Genomic DNA, 22,257 nt, shown 5'->3' on the forward strand with positions numbered 1-22,257 from the left:
CTCGCACTGCTCTGTTGTCGGAACATTTTCTATTGGTTATAATATCTGTTGTATCATTGGTTGAAGAATGTGTTATAAGCTGCCTGTCATTGGCTGCTGGAATGGCACTGTAATCCTTGTTTGCTCTGTTTTTCTGTACGGTTGTGCTACGTTAGTTAGTCCAAAAACAACCTCAAAACACTTCAAATACAACAAAATAGAGCCATTAGATTAGCACTAAAATTACCTATTTTTACCCCCGAAAAATTCATTCATAAACTAAGCAACCTCCCCACACTCAAAAATAGATTAACAAAATTGTCCGTCAAATATTACACCAAGGCAAACACATGAAACAGCTTAACAGCAACACTACACAAAATATCAAGCGCTCCTACCAAGCATATTTCTCCTTACAATCTATACTGCTTACATAACCCAGCACAGTAACGACCCGCACATAAAATATCATTATTTATGTTATAATCCTGCATTTCTTTTCTGCCTGGGCACAGGATAGATAGAATATTCGGCGTCTGTCCTGTGAAAGAGGGTTTTTCTCCGGGCACTCCGGTTTCCCCCACATCTAAATTACCATAATTCAGGGCTTCTTAGCTCCCCTGAGGAGCCCCCCCCCCCTTGATCGAACAACCAATTTATTTAAAACAACTAAGTCAATAAACAAATAAATCAATCGCAAATGGCATAAATAAAACATTTTCCTTCCCCAACAAATTCATTCTAAACAATCAAACAAACACACATTATGAACCCAATAGTCATGTGCATATCTGGATCTTCCTGCCCGTGCATCAGCCCACCTGACCTTCCTGCCAACGCCGGACTCCTCATCAACGACGTTCTAATCCTGCCCGACGCAGGACTCTCTTCACGGCTTCCCGACGTTTACTTAAACAGAAAGTATACGACAAACCAAAATCCAAGGAATATAACAAATCTCATGTTCGGGGTTGAAGGGGGAACAAAAGTTACCGAGCACCCCAGTTGGGAAGAGCGGACAACCTTAAAAACTTGTTCTCTCTTTCTTCAAACTAAATAACTGCCACTTCTAGTTTAGTCTAGTTAGTTTTCTGATTAAGTTAGAATAGTTCGCCTTCGGCTAACTTCTTTAAACTAAATAACTGCCATGAATCTTTCAGTTTTTCTGATTGAAATCAGAACTAAAAACAGACTCGATGAGTTCACCTGATTTAGGATATTTGTCATAAAGTCATTATGCCTTTATTTTCTCAATTAGATAAAATATTTAGTTGATTGTTACAAAGACGCATCCTTGAATTGAACGTATTTTTCCAAATAAACAATACTGCAAGAGAGGGTGGAAGAGGTCAGTAACCTGACCATCTTAGACCACGTCATCAAAATACCGGTCAGGAAGTGAAGTTCATTACTAAGTAGCACAATTCAGACGTTTTTGTTGTTAGTGGTGTTATTGTCGCTGTTAAGCAACGATTTCGTATGTCAGTGCAGTTATACAAAGCTGTATATAATGATTTGTATATGTAAATAATTCATCGATTAAATTATTTAAACATACAGTGATCACAAAACATTTAACACTGAAATCTATGATACTCAGTATGAAATTGAATACACAAATCTTTTCATAATATAGATTCTATATATAATATAGCAATCTTTATACACTAGTTTTTAATAAGGAGACCTATAGCACTCAGACTTCTTGAATACATAAAATATTCCACAATGAAACCTGTAGATGTACAATAATCCGAATAAATAAATCATTTAACAATACATACATATATAGAACAAACAGCTAGTAATCTAAATATTTAATAAATATAATTATTTGAGATAATAAAATGTTATATTCTTGTTCATGTTTGATAGAGGTTTGTGCTTAGATTGGGTTAGCCTAAATTCTGATACTTCATTGATTATTGAAATATATCAAGTTGTGCATTATTTTATTTATTTATTTCTAAACTCATCGTGAGTTCAGTGAAAAATGAAGAAAATATTTATGTGCGCACAAATATATATTTTTTTTTATCAACTTGGTCAAACAGAAATGAAAAATAATCTAAATAACAAATCTTTCAACACTGATATAGATTATAGCGTATACAATAATACATAAACCCTTCAACAATAAGATCCCCATAATGTACAATAATCTGAAACAATATCCCTGATCACTTCAGTTGAGGAAAGTTTCTTTTCTTTTTCGACTCTATTAATGGCAGTCGTTACTTATTTTCGGTGTATTGAAAGAAAAAAAAAGATATGAAAAGAATTTAATAATAGGTGTAACATTTCGTCATGGTATTCCTATAGCCAACAACATCGAAAAACCCAAGCAGAAAAACATACCTCCTAACCGCATGTGTAGATATACGCGTACTGTAGTCTCACAGCTGTTAAGTGATTGGCTAACGCATACCCTAATCTTGAAATGTGATTGGTTAAAATTGAAGCTTCTCAATCTCGTTTTGCAACAAAGTTGGTATAGCTTGCCAGGCTTACAACAACTTTTTTTCTTGTTTTTTTTCCTTGTAGCAATTCTCACAATGAAGAAAGATCGCGTGATCTCTGGGCACCCCTAGTTTTTCACAATAAAGCTAAAAACCTGCCAACAACGTAATGGAGCTTACAATTTTCACTGTTGCTATATATAATTAACACGAGCGGAGCGAAGGGGGGATATTATATCCTCGAACACCCCAGCTGGGAAAGTTCAGTGAATTTTTCCTTTAAAGCTAAATAACTGCCACGTTTAAAGTTAAGAACTGAAAAAAGCTTAGAGTATTATACTAACTCCTCGAATTCTTAAATATCACTTTGTGGTCTTATACTCAAGAAGTGACATCACCAGAGGAACTCAACAAATACTTAAATAAAATATCATATTCGTTAAATCGCCAGCTTGTTTATTTGATTTAAAGCAAAGCTACATTGGGCTGTCTGCTGTGTCCACCACGAGGAATCGAAGCCCGGATTTTTGCATTGTAAGTTCGTAAACTTACTGCTGTCCCACAGGGGGACTAATCTGTCAGTTAAATAGGGAATAATGAAACATTATTCATGTACTCTAATCAGACATGGGAGGGAAGTCCAACATAAAGATTTTCAATACATTGAATATATATATGTGTGTGTGTGTGTAAACCCTATATAATATCCCATTTTGTTCAGAACTATATTAAACTTCATAACAATAAAATACAAACATGGTACAGATACGCCCTTAAAACATTATGAACAATATAGTACAACAGCATCACCGAGTTTGACTGTTAGCTTTCTTAGAGGGCCGCGCTCAGTGTATTTATATTGCTACTACAAGTAGAATTTCATTTCTGAAATTTCTACGTGTGAGTATCGTGTATAGTTTTGCTATAATCTCTAATCACCATGTCTGGGAGAGGGAAAGGTGGAAAGGGTCTTGGGAAAGGAGGAGCCAAACGTCACCGAAAAGTGCTTCGTGATAATATCCAAGGTATTACCAAACCAGCAATCCGACGACTGGCACGTCGTGGTGGAGTGAAGCGTATCTCCGGTCTTATCTACGAGGAAACTCGTGGTGTTTTGAAGGTGTTTTTGGAGAACGTTATCCGGGACGCTGTAACCTATACAGAGCATGCCAAACGGAAGACTGTAACCGCCATGGACGTAGTATATGCCCTAAAGAGACAAGGTCGTACCCTTTACGGTTTCGGAGGTTAAAGGACTGAGCTGCAAATTATCAAACCGGCCCTTTTTAGGGCCACCACATCCTGCAAAAGAGAGCCAATTTCTCACATATATCCAAGAGTAGTAATATCAATTAAACTGAGTTTCTCAATGTTAGTTTGACTCCATTGAATATTTTTAATAGAGGTAGGTGTGAAATTCATGCTGAAAAACATCATTTCACACAAAGAAAGAGAACACCATTAGTATTCCACGTGCACACACCAGTAGAAGGACATTAAATCATAAACGAGATACTTTCATTTAATTATATATGTAAGGAATTATACGTTACTGAAACCTAATTTCTTGGTCTCCACATCAGTGAAAGAAGCAAAACGTTAAAGTCGTTATTGTACTATTTCAACAGTATTAGCGAAAGAATAACATTGTATTTTTGGAAATTCCAGAAAGGAATACGATTAAAATAAACTCGATATTTTGTTTCATACTTCTAGATTATGTTAATCGTGGTCTATGCTCTCCACGGTACCTCGAACATGGTCCATAAAAACTTCAAATTTATACACAAATATCATTAAACGTACACGTGTTAATGAAAGAAACGGGTCATTCTTTAAACTATCATTAAACATACACGTGTTAATGAAAGAAACGGGATAATGTTTAAACTTTCACATTAAACATATTCGTGATAATGAACGAAACAGGACATTATTTTTTGGTGTTTGAAATATTTTATCTCTTTTTTTTTTCTTTCTTTTAATATACTTCCAGCTTTCCGTTAGACTGACGGCTTTTATTGGTTTAAACTTTGTTCCAATCTATCTTCAGGTTTTTACATTAAACGATGGTTAGTGTCCTAAGATTTAAATCTGCTAGTTTTCTGTTGTATTTTTACACCATGATAAATCTTCCGTAGTGCGTAGATTTGTTTACTGTAGTTTTTCTTGACTACTGATCTCTGTCAATCATTCATTTTTATTTATTTATTAATATGTAATGAAATCTATCACTGTTAATTTTCACGTGTTTGTGGATTTCAACGGTAGTGTACTGAATTTGTCTATCTTATGGTTTGAGTCACTTTGTTTATACCATTCTTCAGTACTGTTGGTTTATATCTGTTTGCTCGTTTCAACCATTCTAAAGCGGTTTCTGTCTGCATGGTGGATGATCTCTTCAGGTACTTTCGTGTCTTCTATCACTCTGTCAATTTCATATATATAGATATGTTTTTATGTTTCTTCATTGCTGTTGGTTACTAGAAGTATCTTAACTTTTACCTCTATCGGTTCTTTAGTGCATATTAATTGTTGTTGTTTTGTTGCTTGTGTTAGTCTCTTATACTTATTATTTTTGTTGTTTTATATCAATCCATTAGAGAAACCTTGGTTTCTGTCGAAATGTTTCTTTCTACCTTTTCTGTGTGTTTAGTGTATTTCAAGTTTCAACCTCATTTTATTTGTTACCAGTTTCACTGTTCGTTTTTTGGCGTTCACAGGATTTTAGGTTGATATCTCTTTGTAGGCGTTCCATCTACTTCTTCAAGGATTTCAGTAAAGTTTTAAACTTTTATTTATTTTCCAGATTCTCTCTTATTGTGCTTTATCCTTGTACGATTTATTACAGCTGAAAGTTTTTATTACCATGCAAGAACTAATTTAATTTGTAGATGTTTATTTAATTCTTGTAGACTTTGTACAAGTCAATTTCAATATTAATCTGTCTGTATAGTATAATCCCATTACAACTTTATCTTTATGTAACGGATTTTGTAGTTTCATACATCGCTAGATTTCTATTAGATGCAGAACTCTACCTGTTTGTATTCTGTATAAGTTCATTTCAATGATTATAATTTTCCAGGACTTTATAAAATATTCACCCAGTATTAGTGCTCTAAATTTTTCTTTATTTGTAGGCCTTTATAAATCTAATTAATTTGTTAGGACTATTTCATTCCTAGAATTGTATTGCTGTAAAGTTATCTTTTATTTTATATAATAATATACCTATCGGCAAAGTTTCCCACAATCCACCTCAATGGTTTAATAAGTACTTACTCGTAACATGACACTAATGTTGTTTTATATTTTTCTGTATTCTTATATCGTCCAGTTCAGTGGTTTAATAAGTACTTACTTGTAACATGACACTACTGTTGTTTTATAATTTTCGGTATTCTTCTACTGTCCACCTCAGTACTTTAATAAATGTTTAGTTATAACATAATAATAAAGTTGTTCTATAATTGTCTGTATTCTTCTGTTGTCCAGTTCAATGGTTGTTAATATGTACTTGCTCGTAAAATGACACTATTGTTGTTTTGTAATTTTCTTTATTTGATTTAATATACACTTACTCCTAACATGACACTATTGTTATTCTGTAATTGTCTGTATTATTCTATTGTTCTTTTCAGTGCTTTGATACGTATTTACTTGTAACGTGGCACTACAATAGTTAGATAATTGTCTTTATTCATCTACTGTTCACTTCATTGGTTTAATATACACTTACTCATAACGTGACACTATTGATGTTCTTTATTAGTCTGCATTCTTCTACTCTTCAGTTCATTGGTTTAAAATGTAATTACTCATCATATGACACTATTGTTGTTCTGTGTTCTTCTACTTCCAGTTACTGGTTTAGTAAGTATTTTCTCATAACATGAAACTATTGTTGTTTTATATTATTAGTGTATATTCTTATACTGCTCAAATCAATGGTTTTATAAGTATTTTCTCATAAGATGACACTGTTATTGTTCTATATTCTTATACCGTCCAGATTAATGGTTTAATAAGTATTTTCTCATTAGATGACACTATTGTTGTTAGATCATTTTTTGTATTCTTCTACTATCCAGACAGTGGTTTAATAAATATTTTCTCACAATATGACGCTATTGTTGTTCTATGTTAGTCTGCATTCTTATACTGTTCAGATCAATGGTTTAATAAGTATTTTCTCATAACATGACACTATTTTTTATATTTTATTACTTATATTATTCTACTGCCCAGTTTAGTGGATTCATAAGTATTTACTCTTAACATGACTCTAGTATGTTCTATATTAGACTGTGTTCTATTTAACTCGTTTGGATTATCGTTAGAAATACTTACTTATATCTTGACACTATTTTTGTTTTTATTCAGCTACCCTCTTCTTTGGTTTAAATTATGATTACAAAAAGTTATTTATGACTTGATACTTTCTGTTTTGTCTTTTTTTTTCTGTACAATTCCGTGTTTAGGCTTAAAGGTACAGATATAAACTTATACGACGATTCTACATTTTTTAAATATATTAGTTTCTCATTACTGTTTCCATTCTCAGATATGCTTCTTTAACTTGTACCTACTAATAACCTGTTAGTAAATTATTAATTATTAGTTAATTCATTCTTTGCCCGAAATACCAGTTGCTACTGTCCATGACAGGTTAGTCCTTAGCTGTTGGCTGGTACCCATTATACAGTTGAGTAGGCTGAAGCAAATATGGAGTCAAGTGTCTTGCTCAAGAACATAATGACTAAGCACGAAAAAAGCTTCTTTGTTCTTCTATCTGTATTGGAGTTTAGGTCTATTTTTTACCTGGGAACGTCAGGCAGTTGATATATTTTACTTTACTTTGCATTTTGGTTTAATCTAGAAAATACTAATTTTATCACTTCACTTGGATCAGTGTTTATATCCAACAGCCCGAGTACACACACTGACTCCTTTTCAAGGCTATGTACATGTATATGATACAATTAGCATTTAATGTGTTGTTATCACCTACTCTTTGAAAAAGCTTCGAACTTGCAACCATTCCATTCAAATTCATAACACAAACCAGTAAACCACGTCGTTCTCACAACCTGACAGAATTGTACAATTGTCTATTTTAGTTAAAACTGTTTCTTATACTTGTTGTTCCATTTATATGTTTCTACTATTTAGTTTAATTATTAAAATTAATTTTTAATGTTTCAAGCTTATTGATTAACACGTAATACGCAAAGTTATTTTACAACAGAATATAATCATTACTATATATTCGTCTACTGCACAACTTGTATCTTAAGAGTTAGACGTTGAAAATAATAATTAAGTTTTGCTTTAATGTTCTAAATAACTTCACACAGTATTATGTTACTCTTTACAGTTTGTCAATAGATTGTGAGTTGGAAACAAATACAACCTTTATTAATGTGAAACGCCTACGTATATCTGTATAAGAAAAATACTACTGAACATATTTTATGTTCTTCTCTGACAGTGCTAGTCCAGGTAACGAATGTGAAGTATTGTTGTTCACCTAAGATTTATGTTTATTTAAAGTGTGATTTCAACATAGCCGGTGAAGCATAAACACAAATTATTCAAACCAACATTATCAAAACAATGACGAAAGAGAGATTATTATTCCTGTTATAGAGCGATTTGTGTGCTCAACAAAAGAGAGATCGAACACTGAGCACATACATGTACGTATTTACAGCGCTGTAGCTTCACCTCACTCGACGCCATATTGCTGAAACGTTCACGTACAGATTTCTTGCTCGCTCTGGTTTCTAAGAGACACTAGGCTCTCCCTTGTTGTTATTCGGAGAGCTGCTCGATACATCTTTATGATATACAAAGTTTACTAATAACAGTTTTAGCATAAAATTCTAATGAGATATTAACTGCTTATCATTATAACGACAACGTTTGTTTCAAATGTACGTATATATACACACACGCGCACGTATATATACTGTTTTCTTTCTTCTTGTGTGAAAACGTTATATGGTGTGGTGTGGTAGAAACAGCAAAACATTAGTGACAACTAGTGAATAAGTTCACTTTTAATGCTGACTGGATTCTACCATTGTTTTCTATGCTGTTTTTCTTCTAGACAAATGGTTTTTTCCATACTGTTTCATCTATACAGTTTAAGAGTTGATCATCATCATTATGGTAGGAATTTAGGATTGCTCGAAGATTAAAGAATTTTCGCGAAGAAGTAAAATTAGTTAAAAAAGATCCAAAACTGAGAATTTGACGCGGGGATAGATAGGTACGGACGGTGCCAAAGGTTTTGTGAGAGGGGGGGGGGGGGGATAGAGGACACAGGACCTCAAAAGTTATATATTATAAAACACTTAAATAGCCTCTTCTCATGTGAAGTCACAAAAGTTTCATCCGCCATATTGATAGACAATGAGGAGGCTTGTGAAACGAAGTTTTTGCGATCTATTGTATAATGTTTTAGTAGTTTATCTAATATCAAGTTAGCTAATCACATGTTGGGTAAAATATCGTACAATTCCATCGTTTTGTGCAGTTTTTGGTTCAAATACACATGACTGTAAATATGAAGGATCAGCACTTGTGTATTATTAAAAATTCAATAAATAATTAAAATCAACGCTTTGTAGTTACGCAGTTTTAAAAACTTTATTGAAGCCGTGAACGGCTTCAACTTTAAAAATATACTCTACATGTACATTGGAAGACAACGTGCTTTTAAAGTGGAAGCCGTTGACGGCTTCAATAAAGTTTTTAAAACTGTATAACTATAAAGCATTGACCTTAATTATTTATTAAATTTTACACCTGACTGTTATAAAGAGTAATGTTCTTACACATCGAGGTAAACAGACAGTGGGATTATCTAGTCGTTGACAATACAAGTGACTATTTAATTAGACGAACAGAAATAAAATTAGAAAAAAGCATCAGAATTTGTTCAGATCACTTTTTAACTAGTAATTTTAATTTTATATTATAAAAATATATTATAATATTTAGGTAATGAAATTGTGACATACATTAACATAATGCCTTAACTTTGGGAAACAGTAGGGATAAAACTGTGATAAAATTTAAGCTTAAAGAAAAATATATGTGAGGAGGTAAACAGTTCTGCTCTTTGCAAACAAAAATAGTAATAATCAACAAATTGAATCAAGTTCACCAGAAAAATAGCCAACGTCAGAACTTATGCCAAACGTGTGTTAGAATATGTACAGCAAAAATGGTATTTTGCAAGAGACGCTTCCTGTAGGTTATTCTATGTTGAAATAAGGAGAAAACTGTACAACTTTAGACGGATTTATTGTTGCTTAATGTGCATTGACAAACATATGACATAAATAACTACGTGTAATTATAACTTAAACTAGAGAATAGGATAGTTGACAAAAGAGACGAAATAACAATAATACGAAAATACAAATTACTGCTAACGATAATCTAAGCCAATGAAAGAGAGTCGAAGAACACAAACTAATGCAGAACTACAACAGTTTTAAATAATAGCTTGTATTTATAGATTAAAAGAACATTTAAATAGCAAAATAATATCAAACATTAAAACGTAATAACTGTTTTAAGTAACAGCTTGTATTTATAGATTAAAAGAATATCTAAATAGCAAAATAATACCAACATTAAAACGTCAAAAACAATGTTGATAATTAATTGTATTCGTACGTTAAGCTCCTAAACTGGATAACAGACGAATATTGTAGTGTTTTCTTTTTTCCTCCGTGAATGTATTGTGTAGTTACGAAGAAATGGCGAAACGTCAGTGACGCCCCTTGGACTGGATTCTACCGTTTGTTTTATGTTGTTCTTGTATATAAATGGTTTCCTCTGTTTTTATTCATAAGCTTGAAACACATAATATACGTATGTTCTAGGTTGGATCCAATTCTTCTACTGTTTGATCACCTATATAACTTAAAGAGTTACGAGTAAATATTACTTAAACTCTCATAATATTCAAGTTCTATAATTGTAAATTATGGTATTGTTGTTCTCTAGTTTACACTATCATAGGTATGGTAGTATTTATAGTAGGTATAGGCAGAGACACGATACATGCAATACAAACTATTTACTCGTATATATCTTTAACAACCAATTAATAAGTCTTCAAAAGTATTTGAGAAACACCCTTAAGTGATAAACAAACCAAATACAAAATTACAAGTCATAGAACCGCTTGAGAAAGTCAGCAGAGTAGATACAAAACAATCACAAAACCACAAATTTCTCAATCTCACTGACTGACATTGTCGAACGCTTCTAGCTGTGTAACAGACCAACTTACCATAATTCCAAGTGCACCAAATAGAAATATGGCACAGGGACCACGTGCTAGTGCTAGCATTTTTCTATACTAAACATCACCAAAAAGAAGAACTGTTTGACGTACATCAGGCAATATCTTGAACATGGACGCCATTTTAAAATACACAAATCCGCTCGCTCACTTAGTATACCGAGTAGGTGTAGGAGTCAACTGTTGAGTCCTGCCACTATACAGAAAAGGGACTTGAAGTATTCCTGTTAAGGTATACCTATTGGTTTAAAATACTTCAAATCCATTTCTCTGAGTTAATTAATGCTGGACTAAAAACGTACTGATAATTACATGTAACTATGCAGTGTTGTAATAACTATCAATGTACTTACATGTAAACAAACAAGGACAGTGTCCGGCTTAAACCTGTTACTTTCGTAAATGTTAACCTGCATTACCAGTTTTACCTACATGAAATTATAGTTATTGACTGAAATAGACGAAGTAGTTAATTAATTTAATTAACTAATTTATCAACTTCTAGTATATGAACACAACCACAACTCACACTACATCATTCAAATGACATTACACATGTACACTCACAATGTGTACACACACCATAAATAAAGACAATGCACACCACACACACATGCACACTCATAATGTGTACACACACCATAAATAAAGACAATGCACACCACACACACATGCACACTCACAATGTGTACACACACCATAAATGAAGACAATGCACACCACACACACATGCACACTCATAATGTGTAAACACACCATAAATAAAGACAATGCACACCACACACACATACACCATTATATGCACGTACCATAATATTGTGGTGCACACTCACAATGTGTACACACACCATAAATAAAGACAATGCACACCACACACACATACACCATTATATGCACATACCATAATATTGTGGTGCACACCTACATTGATGATATGCAAACAGGATATCAACACAAATGAATGAGTGACTCAACGGTCACTTTTTGGTGCACTCATTCCTACACTTTCAATTTCTTTAAAAAAATATTTTTTTCACTTATTCATCTTTTGTTTGAATCAGAGATTTACTTTATAGTTATAAGCAACCACTCATACTCGTTACTTTATGGTATTGTTGCACTCATTGTTTTTGTTATTTTCAAATAAAATATCATAGATTTTCACTTACATTTACTAATATGGTATTCTCATAAAAATTCATTGATTTTACTTATAGTTATTGATACTTACTTGTACGATGGTGATATTGTTATACTTTAATTGTCTGTTTCTTTTACTGCTCAACTTAGTGGCTTAACTTATAGCTACAAGTAATTACTTAAAACAATGATACATTTGTTGTTCTATATTTGCTTATATTTTTGTACTGCCCAATTTAGCAGTATTAACTTACAATTGCTAGTGCTTATGATGAGATACTGTTACTGTGCAATGTGCTTCTCTAACACTGTGAAGTTAGCAGCTGCTTAAAATGTGAAAATATTGTTGTTCTATGAGTGTCCTTATTCCTCTACTGTTCAGTTCATTGGTTTAACTTATTACTTGATGTGTGTCTCTATTCCTGTACTCTTCAGCCCAATGGTTTAACTTGTTACTCTGTGTGTATTTGTATGTTTATATTATTTACTAGTTTAACATATATTGATTAATTCGTACTTATAAAATAAAGTTATCATTCTCTGTTTTAAATTCTATAATTATATTATCCTGTTAAGTTCTTGTTTAACTTCATAGTCACAAATAGTTTGTTATTAAATAATATTTTTATTTTTATTTGTTCTAATATTCTACTGCCCAATTTACTTGTTTTCACATACTGGCATGGCTAATTACTTATAAAATACTACTACTGTTGCTCTCTGCTTTTGATTATAATGAGATTGTTTTAACTTAACTGATAATCAGGAGTAGATAACTTATAAAAGTAAAAATACAGTTGTTGTTAATTGTTTTTATGTAATTTTGTTGAACTTCTTTGTTACATTTAATACCTTATTACAAATACTATTGTAATTTTATGTTGTCTTCTACAATTCAGTGGTTTAACAGTGATTTCTTATAAAGCTACAAAGTTTACTTGCAACACTATATTAATGTTGTTTGAGGTTCTTGGTTTTTTTCAGCATTTCAGTTCAGGGGTTTGAATTACAATTTCAAGTAGTTATAAAACAATAATGTTGTTAAATGTTTGTTTCTAATTTTCCATTTATCATTTCAGGGATTTTAACTATAATGATGTACTATTGTTGTTTTAAAGATGTCTACTTTAGTTTAGTGTCCAGCTCACCAGCTCAACTTATTATTACAAGTAGTTATACTATGTTACTGAAGTTACAGTGATTTCTTCTCTGCTCCACTACTGCCCAGTTCAGTGGTTTAAATAACAGCTATAAATTGTTATTTATAACCTGATACCATGTGTTTTCTCTACTTTTCTACTGTTTAGTGTAGTGGTTTTAAATAACAGCTACAAATTGTTACTTATAATCTGATAATACATGTGTTTTCCATATTATTCTACTGTTCTGTGTAGTGGCTTAAATTATGTTAAATTATTGTTGTTATTCTATATTTTTCTACTTCATATGATACATTTCTTTGTCTTATAGTGACAAATAATTTCTTATAACAGAATAGTAATGTTGTTCTACATAGGTATTGGAAGCAAAATATGTACAATGGGCCAAAGTTAGAGGTGAATCAAGGTTATCAGGAAGACATCTGCTGAAGACAAAGAAATACTAGGGTGGGAGAGCATGTTCCCCTGGAAAAAAAAGCTTTATAATTAGAATGGCAATTTAGGACAAGATATGTTGGAATTCAGGTCAAAATACAATGTCAAAATAAGTAGTTTTGGGGCAACTTGCATGACCTTTTATTTCAGAAGGAAAAGTTTCAAGGGATAGTAGTTCTATATTGTTGTATCTATCCTTAGTCAAATTAATAATTACCTTGTAATACCATAGTTATATTGTTGTATCTAGTTAAATATAGTTAGATAAATAATTAGTTTTAAAGATACATTTTGGGCATTAATGTCACAAAATGTTAAAAACATTTGTTACTGTAAAAATTAATTTCAGGAAATAATAAATCTATTGAAATTTATTGAGGGGCCAAAATGAGCACTAGTACTCCAATAGTGGAGATAGGAGTCCTCTGGTCCCCTTGTTCTGACACATATTCTATGTTTGTCTATTCTTCCACTATCCTGTTTATTTCATTAAGTTTTAGTTCCAAGTAGGATCTCAAATACAATACTAACGTTGGTTTACATTTATATCTGTGTCCAGTTATTTTCTGTTTAATTAAGTAATTTAACTTAAAGGTAGTTACTTATTGCATATTACTTTAGCATTTGTCTATATTATTTTGCAGTTCAATTCAGTGGTAGAGTTAAGTGCAGTTAGGTGCTCAAAGCACAGTATTTGGTTTATTCTATTGTAGTATTCAGGTACTTTAATATCCAACATAGCCAAATGTGGCAGGTTCCAAAAATATTGTGTTTATTGAATATTGAAGTAATCTGTCTGACAACACCTGTAGGTTTCATAATCATGTAAGAATTTCATAGAAGTTATTCAGGGTTCTCTGCAGCCTGCAGAAAGTAATGAAATTTGAACAGTTTATAATTGTGAGAGGTTTGTTTTTATTACATTTATCCTGATGTATTCAATTATGGGTTTGATGTAAGTTTTATACGTTGTTAGTCTATTTTCTGCAAATGTTCCTCTGTTGTTGCAAACTAGACTTTTAACGTTATTTACCCTTCTACAAAATTTTCTTATCGTAGATGAGACCAAGAAATTCTTGCTGAAGTGGATATCTGGAAAATAGTTTTGTGAATGTATAATTTTTGATAAATGTTTGGTGATTTTTAGAGATTTAAGGAAACAAGAACTTCATTTTTGTTTGTTTGTTTGTGCATTTTATTTTGATATGCCATTTCTTGGACCACTCTTTTATTGGTTGAATGCTGCTATAGGGTTCGGGGAGCTCTTCCATATAGCCACACCATTCTTAAATTGTGATGAAATACAGATATTCGTGTGTAACAGAGGCATGCTTTTGTTTGTTTGTATCGAAACCCAGTTTTTAGCGTTATAAGCCTACAGGCTTACCGGTGTGCCACTGGGGGTAGTGACGTGCTATTTACATACATGATGAATAGTACAGGGCTAACTATCCCTTCTTGTGGGACGTTTGCATGAGGAGTTGAAAACTCTGAGTATACTCTACCTTAACTGTCGTTCAAAAAGTTAAAAAGCCACAGTAGCTTCATTGCAAACCGGAGATCATTATGTTAAACACTGTCGAATACTTTTTCTTGCGTCTAGAAGACAAGTAACAGTACAAATGTTTATTAAAACTATCAATGATTGTTTATGTGATCTGATTAGAAAGATTAGTGGTTTATCTGTGTTTTTCTAAAAATATTTTTAAATTCAAAAAGTTATTGTTCATTTATAGAATCTTTAATAGTCTGTCTGTGACAATCTCTTTCAAGGATTTTGTCTAGGCAGCTAGTGAGGCTAACAAGTCAATAACTTTTTGATTTATCCGCTGGTGTTCTTTTTGTATAGGAAATCGTAACATTTGCTTGCTTCCAATAGTTTGTTATGTAACCTCGTTTTAAGGACAAATCAAAGATTTTTTGTACCTTTTCTTTATAATAATTACTTGGATTTTATCTTGGCCTGAGCCTTTGTTCTTCCAGGACGACAAAATCGTGAAATCATTTTTGGAATGAAACCCACGGGCGTTCAGAGATGAGAATTGGTAAATCACTGTCCCCTTTTAAATTTCACTACTGTCGACGTGACCTGTTGATTGCTGCTGACAAAGCTAAATTATTTCTGGATAAAATTATTAAATAGTACCAAAAATGGCAAGTTGCTCTCAACCCGATCAAAACGTAAGCGATTGTTTCTCATAGAGCAATAAAGAGAAAACTGAAAGAAAAAAATCAATCAGGTTAAACACAAACTACCCAACTCTTATCTAACCTTCTCAAACATAATAAATTATTGCTGATAGTTTTCGCCTTAGGCATCACTTTGCTAACCCCATCAAATAAGTCAATGAACATATAAAGTGTTCATAAAACTCAAAATAGAATACAGTTGATTGCATGATCACTTATATCATGTCTGAAAAACTCTATCTTCGAATTACAGTAATTACAAAATAAAAGAATAAGAATAGCCTATTGCCTTTCCTCTTACACACCCGCTAGCTTCATTCAAAACTAATACTCAACCATCTCATTAAAATCTTCTTATACATGCTGGCCACTAATTATTTACAAAGCTAATCCTAACTGCTCTTTATTGACTTCACAATTTGCTCCCCTTCCTGCAGTGGTTCAGCTGTAAGTCTGCAGGCTCACGACGCTAAAAGTAGGGTTTCGAAACCCGTGGTAGACAGAGCAAGATAGCTTATTGTATAGTTTTGTGCTTAACAACAACCAAACCAAACAAGGCACCACAGTTCTCCGGCGACCCTATCATAGGGAGAAAGTACATATACCATGACCACACATATACATACACACACAAACTAGAACTTGAGAGAGAAAAGAAATGGGGGAAAATTCCAATAAATAGGTGAATACAAAAACAAACAACAACACCAACAAAAAAAAAAACAGCGGCCACCCTTTCAGCACTTCATAGCATCAAACTTACCTACGATCAAAATAAAAAAGGTAGAAAGGGTAGGATAAAAAAAAATACAAATTTCCATCCTCTTGGTCGAGAAACTGGCATGGTGGGGGGGGGGGGTGAGAGGAGGAGAAACCATATCCTCTGAACATCCGTCATCATGAAACCAGCTCAAATTCTACCCCACATTATTGTTTGCGGCAACTCCTTTCAAAACTAATCACCTTATTGGACGCATATACTTCTATTGTTCAGTGCAGTCGATGCTGTGTGTTATTTGTTCACCAAACTATTTTATGATGTTATAACGAGTAAATGAATCTTAAATATCCAAGAGTACCTCGCATTCATTACTGTCTTTATTTATCCACCGTTTAATTCAGAGATGCTTATTGTTACTAATACTGACGCATATCATGACACTGTTATTTCTCTGTACATATCTGTAATTTCCATGTTATATGACAACAATGGACACTTTATATTGTCTTTCAATTGTACCGATCGAGAATTAATTAAGGCTATAAAAATATTTTTATGACATATCTTAATACATGATATGCTTATGTGTCTTAAAGCTAACGAGATTTCTATTCTTCTGGAAAGAAAATATAAAGAATAACTGTATATATTATGGTAATATCTAAAAATTAACACAAAACCCATAATTTAATTACCGAAGTACATAATGGAGTTTCATTACCAGTTTATTAAAAATAACCTACCACTAACTCCAGGAAACTATATATATTTGTATATATTATGTCCAACATTTCACCTTACGCTATTATCAATTACATTTTTGTGTACAATAAATAACGACTTAGTACTTAAACATAATCTGCTAAATTAATTTTAGTAAATTTTACCAAGGTGCTCTTGACAGAGACGAAATACAAAACGTCGAATATAAGAAATTATTAATAGGAACTTCTGAGTGAAAAACAAAAAATAGACAAGAGTGTATAGCAATATGCTAATCACACTGATATCTGGTTAGTCGTTTATTCTTTACAAAACTCGTATATCTAATAAGCTATTAATAATTCTGTGCAAAATTATCAAAACATCGTCAAGACAGAGACCCTAAATAAAACATTAGTCATCTTACTAAATAAGTTAGTCTTTTCTTTCAAGCATGCTTTAATCCAACCAGAACTCCGAGAATATTCCTGAGTTTGTTCATATATAGCACTGTATTTAACAGCAAGACTTGATGACTTACAGCCTAGACACTTTCTGTATCGTACTTTCTAGGAAAACTTTACTTTCTGTAAAAACTTACATGTTTGTCTAGATAATAACTAAATCATCACAATTTTCATAAACAACATGACTGGGCCACGTAACGCCACTCGGCCGCCATGTTACAGACACACCCACGGACTAGCTACGTGTGTTGTTTTCTATCACACGAGGTAATATTAGACTCTCTTTCATTGTGATTTTCACAGAACTCCGTGTTTCAGCTGTTTATACGTACATTAAACTAAGTTTACTGGCCAAGTTTGGTAGAGTGTGCAGCTCACTGCATTGTTGAACTATCACTCGAACTTTGATCATGGAATCTAAACCATTGGTAAACTTAATAAATACCCTGCGAAAATAAGAGAAACAGTGAAACTGCACTGATGTGGTGGTTTTACAAGTGTTGACGCATAACACTAAAACTTGGTACTGAAGTCTAAAACATATATATATATATATCTTTCAGCACATCTTTATACATATAATAATATACATACACATATTAATAACTGATGGTGAAAAGTAAGCCAACCCTACCGATAAGAACTGAACGATAATTTATAAATTAATGAAACTAATTATGTAGAACATAATTCCTTGATTCAATAAAACATAAAAAGAAAACCTATAATAGTTACAATGAACTGGATCACCAGTTGGATATCCTGGCTGTTAAAAAAATTTTTAAACGTACTATTCATATTATAGTTTTTTGTACTGAAAAGAGTTTACTTTACCTAAATTTACTGTAAAAATAAACGATTAAACATGAATGTTATTTTATTAACATTTACTGAAAGTGGTGTAGTGCTAAATAAAGAAGTGGTGGAACGCGAAACCTACTTCATAACCGTGTAAGGTGGGATTCTCCCGAAATAGTGGCGGTGCGGCGTTCCGGCTGCTAAATAAATAAATAAAAATAGTACAGGTACGCCGTGCCCACCCCACTATACCTCTGTTTATTGATAATTTGGCAACATTAAAAGATTTTAGAAGAACGTGAGATCCTGAGTGTGGTTACGAGTATAATTATTTATTAGACACGTCATTCGTTGTTTCATGTTTGTCTCATTTTTTGTCGCTTTTAGACCATTGTTACAACTTACAGTTATAAGTGGTAGTTTATATTAAACGACACTCTTGGTACGTGTAATGTCTACTTCAGTGGTTCAACTTATTGTTACCAATAAATGCGTATATCGTGATACTATTGTTTCTCTACTTGTTCCTGTAGCACCCCTATAACCTTGTTCAATGTTTAAAGCTGCAGTATATATCATACTACTATTGGCATGCACATATTTCTATTTATCTACTTGACATATAGTTAAATCATGTTCTCGAAGAAGTTGCACGTTCTTTGTTCAGTAACTAATTTAAGTTCAAGTCATACTGAGTAATTGAAAATGTTACATATCCACTTTTATTGTTTGAACTTACTATACCTCACTAAAATATTACCTATACTAAACATGATATTAAAAATACATATAGATGTCTTATAGTTAATGAAAACTGCGTTTTGTTTCGAACGAAAAAGAAAGGGCGAATAAAAACACTGTATACCATGATTATATTTAAAAATATTAACATCAAACTTGCATATTTAATCAATTATTAGTTGTTATTTTTTTCAAAGTAATCGAAGCATCGTCAAGATAAAGAATGTGCAAACAAATTTTCCCATTACAAACAAACTACTTATTTATAGATTTATTTCTAATTCATTTTATGAACATAGACTATTTTGCACTGTTGAATTAGTATATGGATTTAGGACAAACCTAAATTTCCTAAAGTGGCCAAACCTGGTGAGATTTTACCCGAATTGTGACCGAAAACGTAAGTAAATAACAAGACTACTCAAGCCTATATATTCTAATTATTATAAATTTTTGTTTTCTTAAGATCATTAGTTTTTATGACATCACGTAATCCTAATTAGAGTGGTATATCAACCACCTTTATTTACTTATTTTATTATTTTTTATTCCTATCTATTTAGCTACTTAGTTTTGATATGGGGTTATGATATTAACTAGCATGTTTAGACCAAGCTAGACAGTTCGAACGCTGAGAATGTTTCTCTAGGTTCGTACATACACACGAACAGCATTGCGTCAACCATAAAAAAACTGCAGCGGTTGTTGACAGCAAGACTTGATGACTTACAGTCTAGACACTTTCTTTATTGTAGTTGTTAAAGAAACTTTACTCTCCCTATAAACTTACGTGTTTATTTAGAATCTAGATAAGAAAATCATCACAATATTCATAAACAACATGACTGGGCTACGTAACCCTACTCGGCCGCCATGTTGCTCACCCACCCGCGGACTATCTACGTGTGTTGTTTTCTATCTAGAGTGAGCAGCTCACACCAATGTTGAATTATCGGTCTAACTTTGACCGAGAAATCTAAACCATTGGTAAAAATTAATAAACACCCTACAAATGGGTAAAAATAATAAATATGCGTTGAAGCTGTAGTTTCATAAACGTCAGTACATAATATTATTGTTTGTATTTGTTGTTGATATCCAAAATAGTTATTTACACATACATCTATTTCTATACATATGTAATACACACTGCAGTTCCGTTTTTATGTACACAAATAATTCACGAGCACACCGTTCGCTACACATATATAATATACACATACACACTTATATTTATACATATAGATATAGCGGGAAGATTTTAATTCAATTTGAGTGATATATTCCAAAATAAAAGTCCCCCCCAGTGGCACAGCGGTATGTCTGCGAACTTACAACGCTAGAATCCGGGTTTCGATACCCGTGGTGGGCAGATCACAGATAGCTCTTGTGTAGCTTTGTGCATAATTAAAAGCAATCAATCAAAAACAACCAAAATAAAAATGACTTTCAATTGTTATTGAAATAGTTATTGGTTTGGTTCTTTGTCTCGTTTGTTTTCTTGTTCAGGTGGATATAGTTACTTATGACATTATCTTGTTGTTATCAGTTAGATTCCTATTCTTATAGAAATTCATAGATCAAATGTTGGTTCCAAATTTACAGTAGTTTGTTCCATTCATTTATAATATCTACATTTCTTAAGGTCAACATTATAATTGTTTTCTATATATAAACATAAATATGCCTTTTATAGGTAAACGAATTAGTAATTGTTCTCAACTTGCTATTAATTAAAAACTGTAAATATTTCTCGAAAATTTGAACGTAGAATAAGTGTCATTCTAGTTATCACAAAGTGTTAAGTAGGAAAATATTTAAGGTAAAGATCCCACGTCTATATCGTGCTCTTGGCCACTAGCACCAGCAAAGGAACTTATCACCGAGTCCGTTTGAACGCGAGGAATACTTACTTCCCTAGGTTTGTACCCGTACATGTACAACGGTATTGTATCAGCCATTAGTAAACCGCTAAAGTTGCTGCAAGTCGTTCTTTGTAGTCGATACTCTAATGTGAAGAATTTCTTACTTGTGTGATTAAGAAATAAATATTTATTTTTTGAAAATATTTAAACATTCTTCTCATCATTGGTTTTATCTGCACCATTACGCTTCATCACTACCGATTGACGCCACTCAGCCGCCATTTTGCAGACTCATCTGATAAGCTTGATGTTTTATTTCGTCTACAGAACAGAACGTCCGACTTTGTTGTTTTTCTGGACTTTTTCAAAATGCTGATACATTAAACCGAATTTATCAGAGTTTTGTGGAATATGCAACTTACAATAACTCAAAATACTGAACCTGAACCAGTGATATAAATTTAAATAAAGATGTTGCAAAAGGGTAAGAAAAATAGCAACGAAGTATATCGAAGCTGTAGCGTTAGAAACGTATTAGTGCAATATCCTAACGGTTATAATTTTTATTGAAACCGGTAATATGTATAATGTGTATATGTTTATATCAACAGGAATGTTTAATATTATATTATCTGACGTGTACTAATATACATGAACAATAGCCTTGCTTTGATAGGTTATTTTAGTGACATTTTCCACCATCGTTTGTGTTAGGGTATAATAATATTTTTAACATTTCCCATGTGATGTAATCTTCCACAGCATAGTTACATATAGTAACCCCCCCAGTGGCACAGCGGTATGTCTGCGGACTTACAACGCTAGAAACCGGGTTTCGATACCCGTGGTGGGCATAGCACAGATAGCCCATTGTGTAGCTTTGTACATAAATTCAAACAAACAAACAATACATATAGCAACATATATTGTTACAACTTCTGAGCATAAAAAAATCAAATTTTCTAAAAACAATATTTAGATACGCTATATATTTATGAAAGCAGCTCGGTAGCACATAGCGTCCAGACAGATACTTTATGAAAACAAGTCAGTAGCATGTAGGGTAGATAGTGTATGAAAACAACTCGGTGATATAAAGCGCCCGGGTAGATATTTTATGAAAACAACTCGATAATATAAAGTGCCTGGATAGATACTTTATGAAAACAACTTAGTAATACATAGTGCCCGGGTAGATACTTTACACAACTCGGTAATACATAACGCCCTGGTGTATAATTTTGAGTTAATAAAGCGTTACAAGAAAATTC

General features: G+C 32.5%; 1 protein-coding gene across 1 annotated transcript; it reads left to right on the top strand.

Moving 5' to 3' along the window:
- The first annotated feature begins 3,326 nt into the window (after positions 1-3,326).
- Positions 3,327-4,222, top strand: LOC106461451 (histone H4). The gene has a single exon (XM_013921274.2). It carries the CDS (start codon positions 3,379-3,381, stop codon positions 3,688-3,690), a length of 312 nt encoding a protein of 103 aa, XP_013776728.1. The 5' UTR covers positions 3,327-3,378; the 3' UTR covers positions 3,691-4,222.
- The last annotated feature ends 18,035 nt before the right edge of the window (positions 4,223-22,257 follow it).

The sequence above is a fragment of the Limulus polyphemus genome, unplaced genomic scaffold, assembly GCF_000517525.1.
Source record: "Limulus polyphemus unplaced genomic scaffold, Limulus_polyphemus-2.1.2 Scaffold963, whole genome shotgun sequence".
Classification (NCBI taxonomy): domain Eukaryota; kingdom Metazoa; phylum Arthropoda; class Merostomata; order Xiphosura; family Limulidae; genus Limulus; species Limulus polyphemus.

Bases quoted from the DNA above. Each gene is read 5' to 3' on its own strand.
- LOC106461451 (XM_013921274.2), top strand. From the start codon at position 3,379: ATGTCTGGGAGAGGGAAAGGTGGAAAGGGTCTTGGGAAAGGAGGAGCC.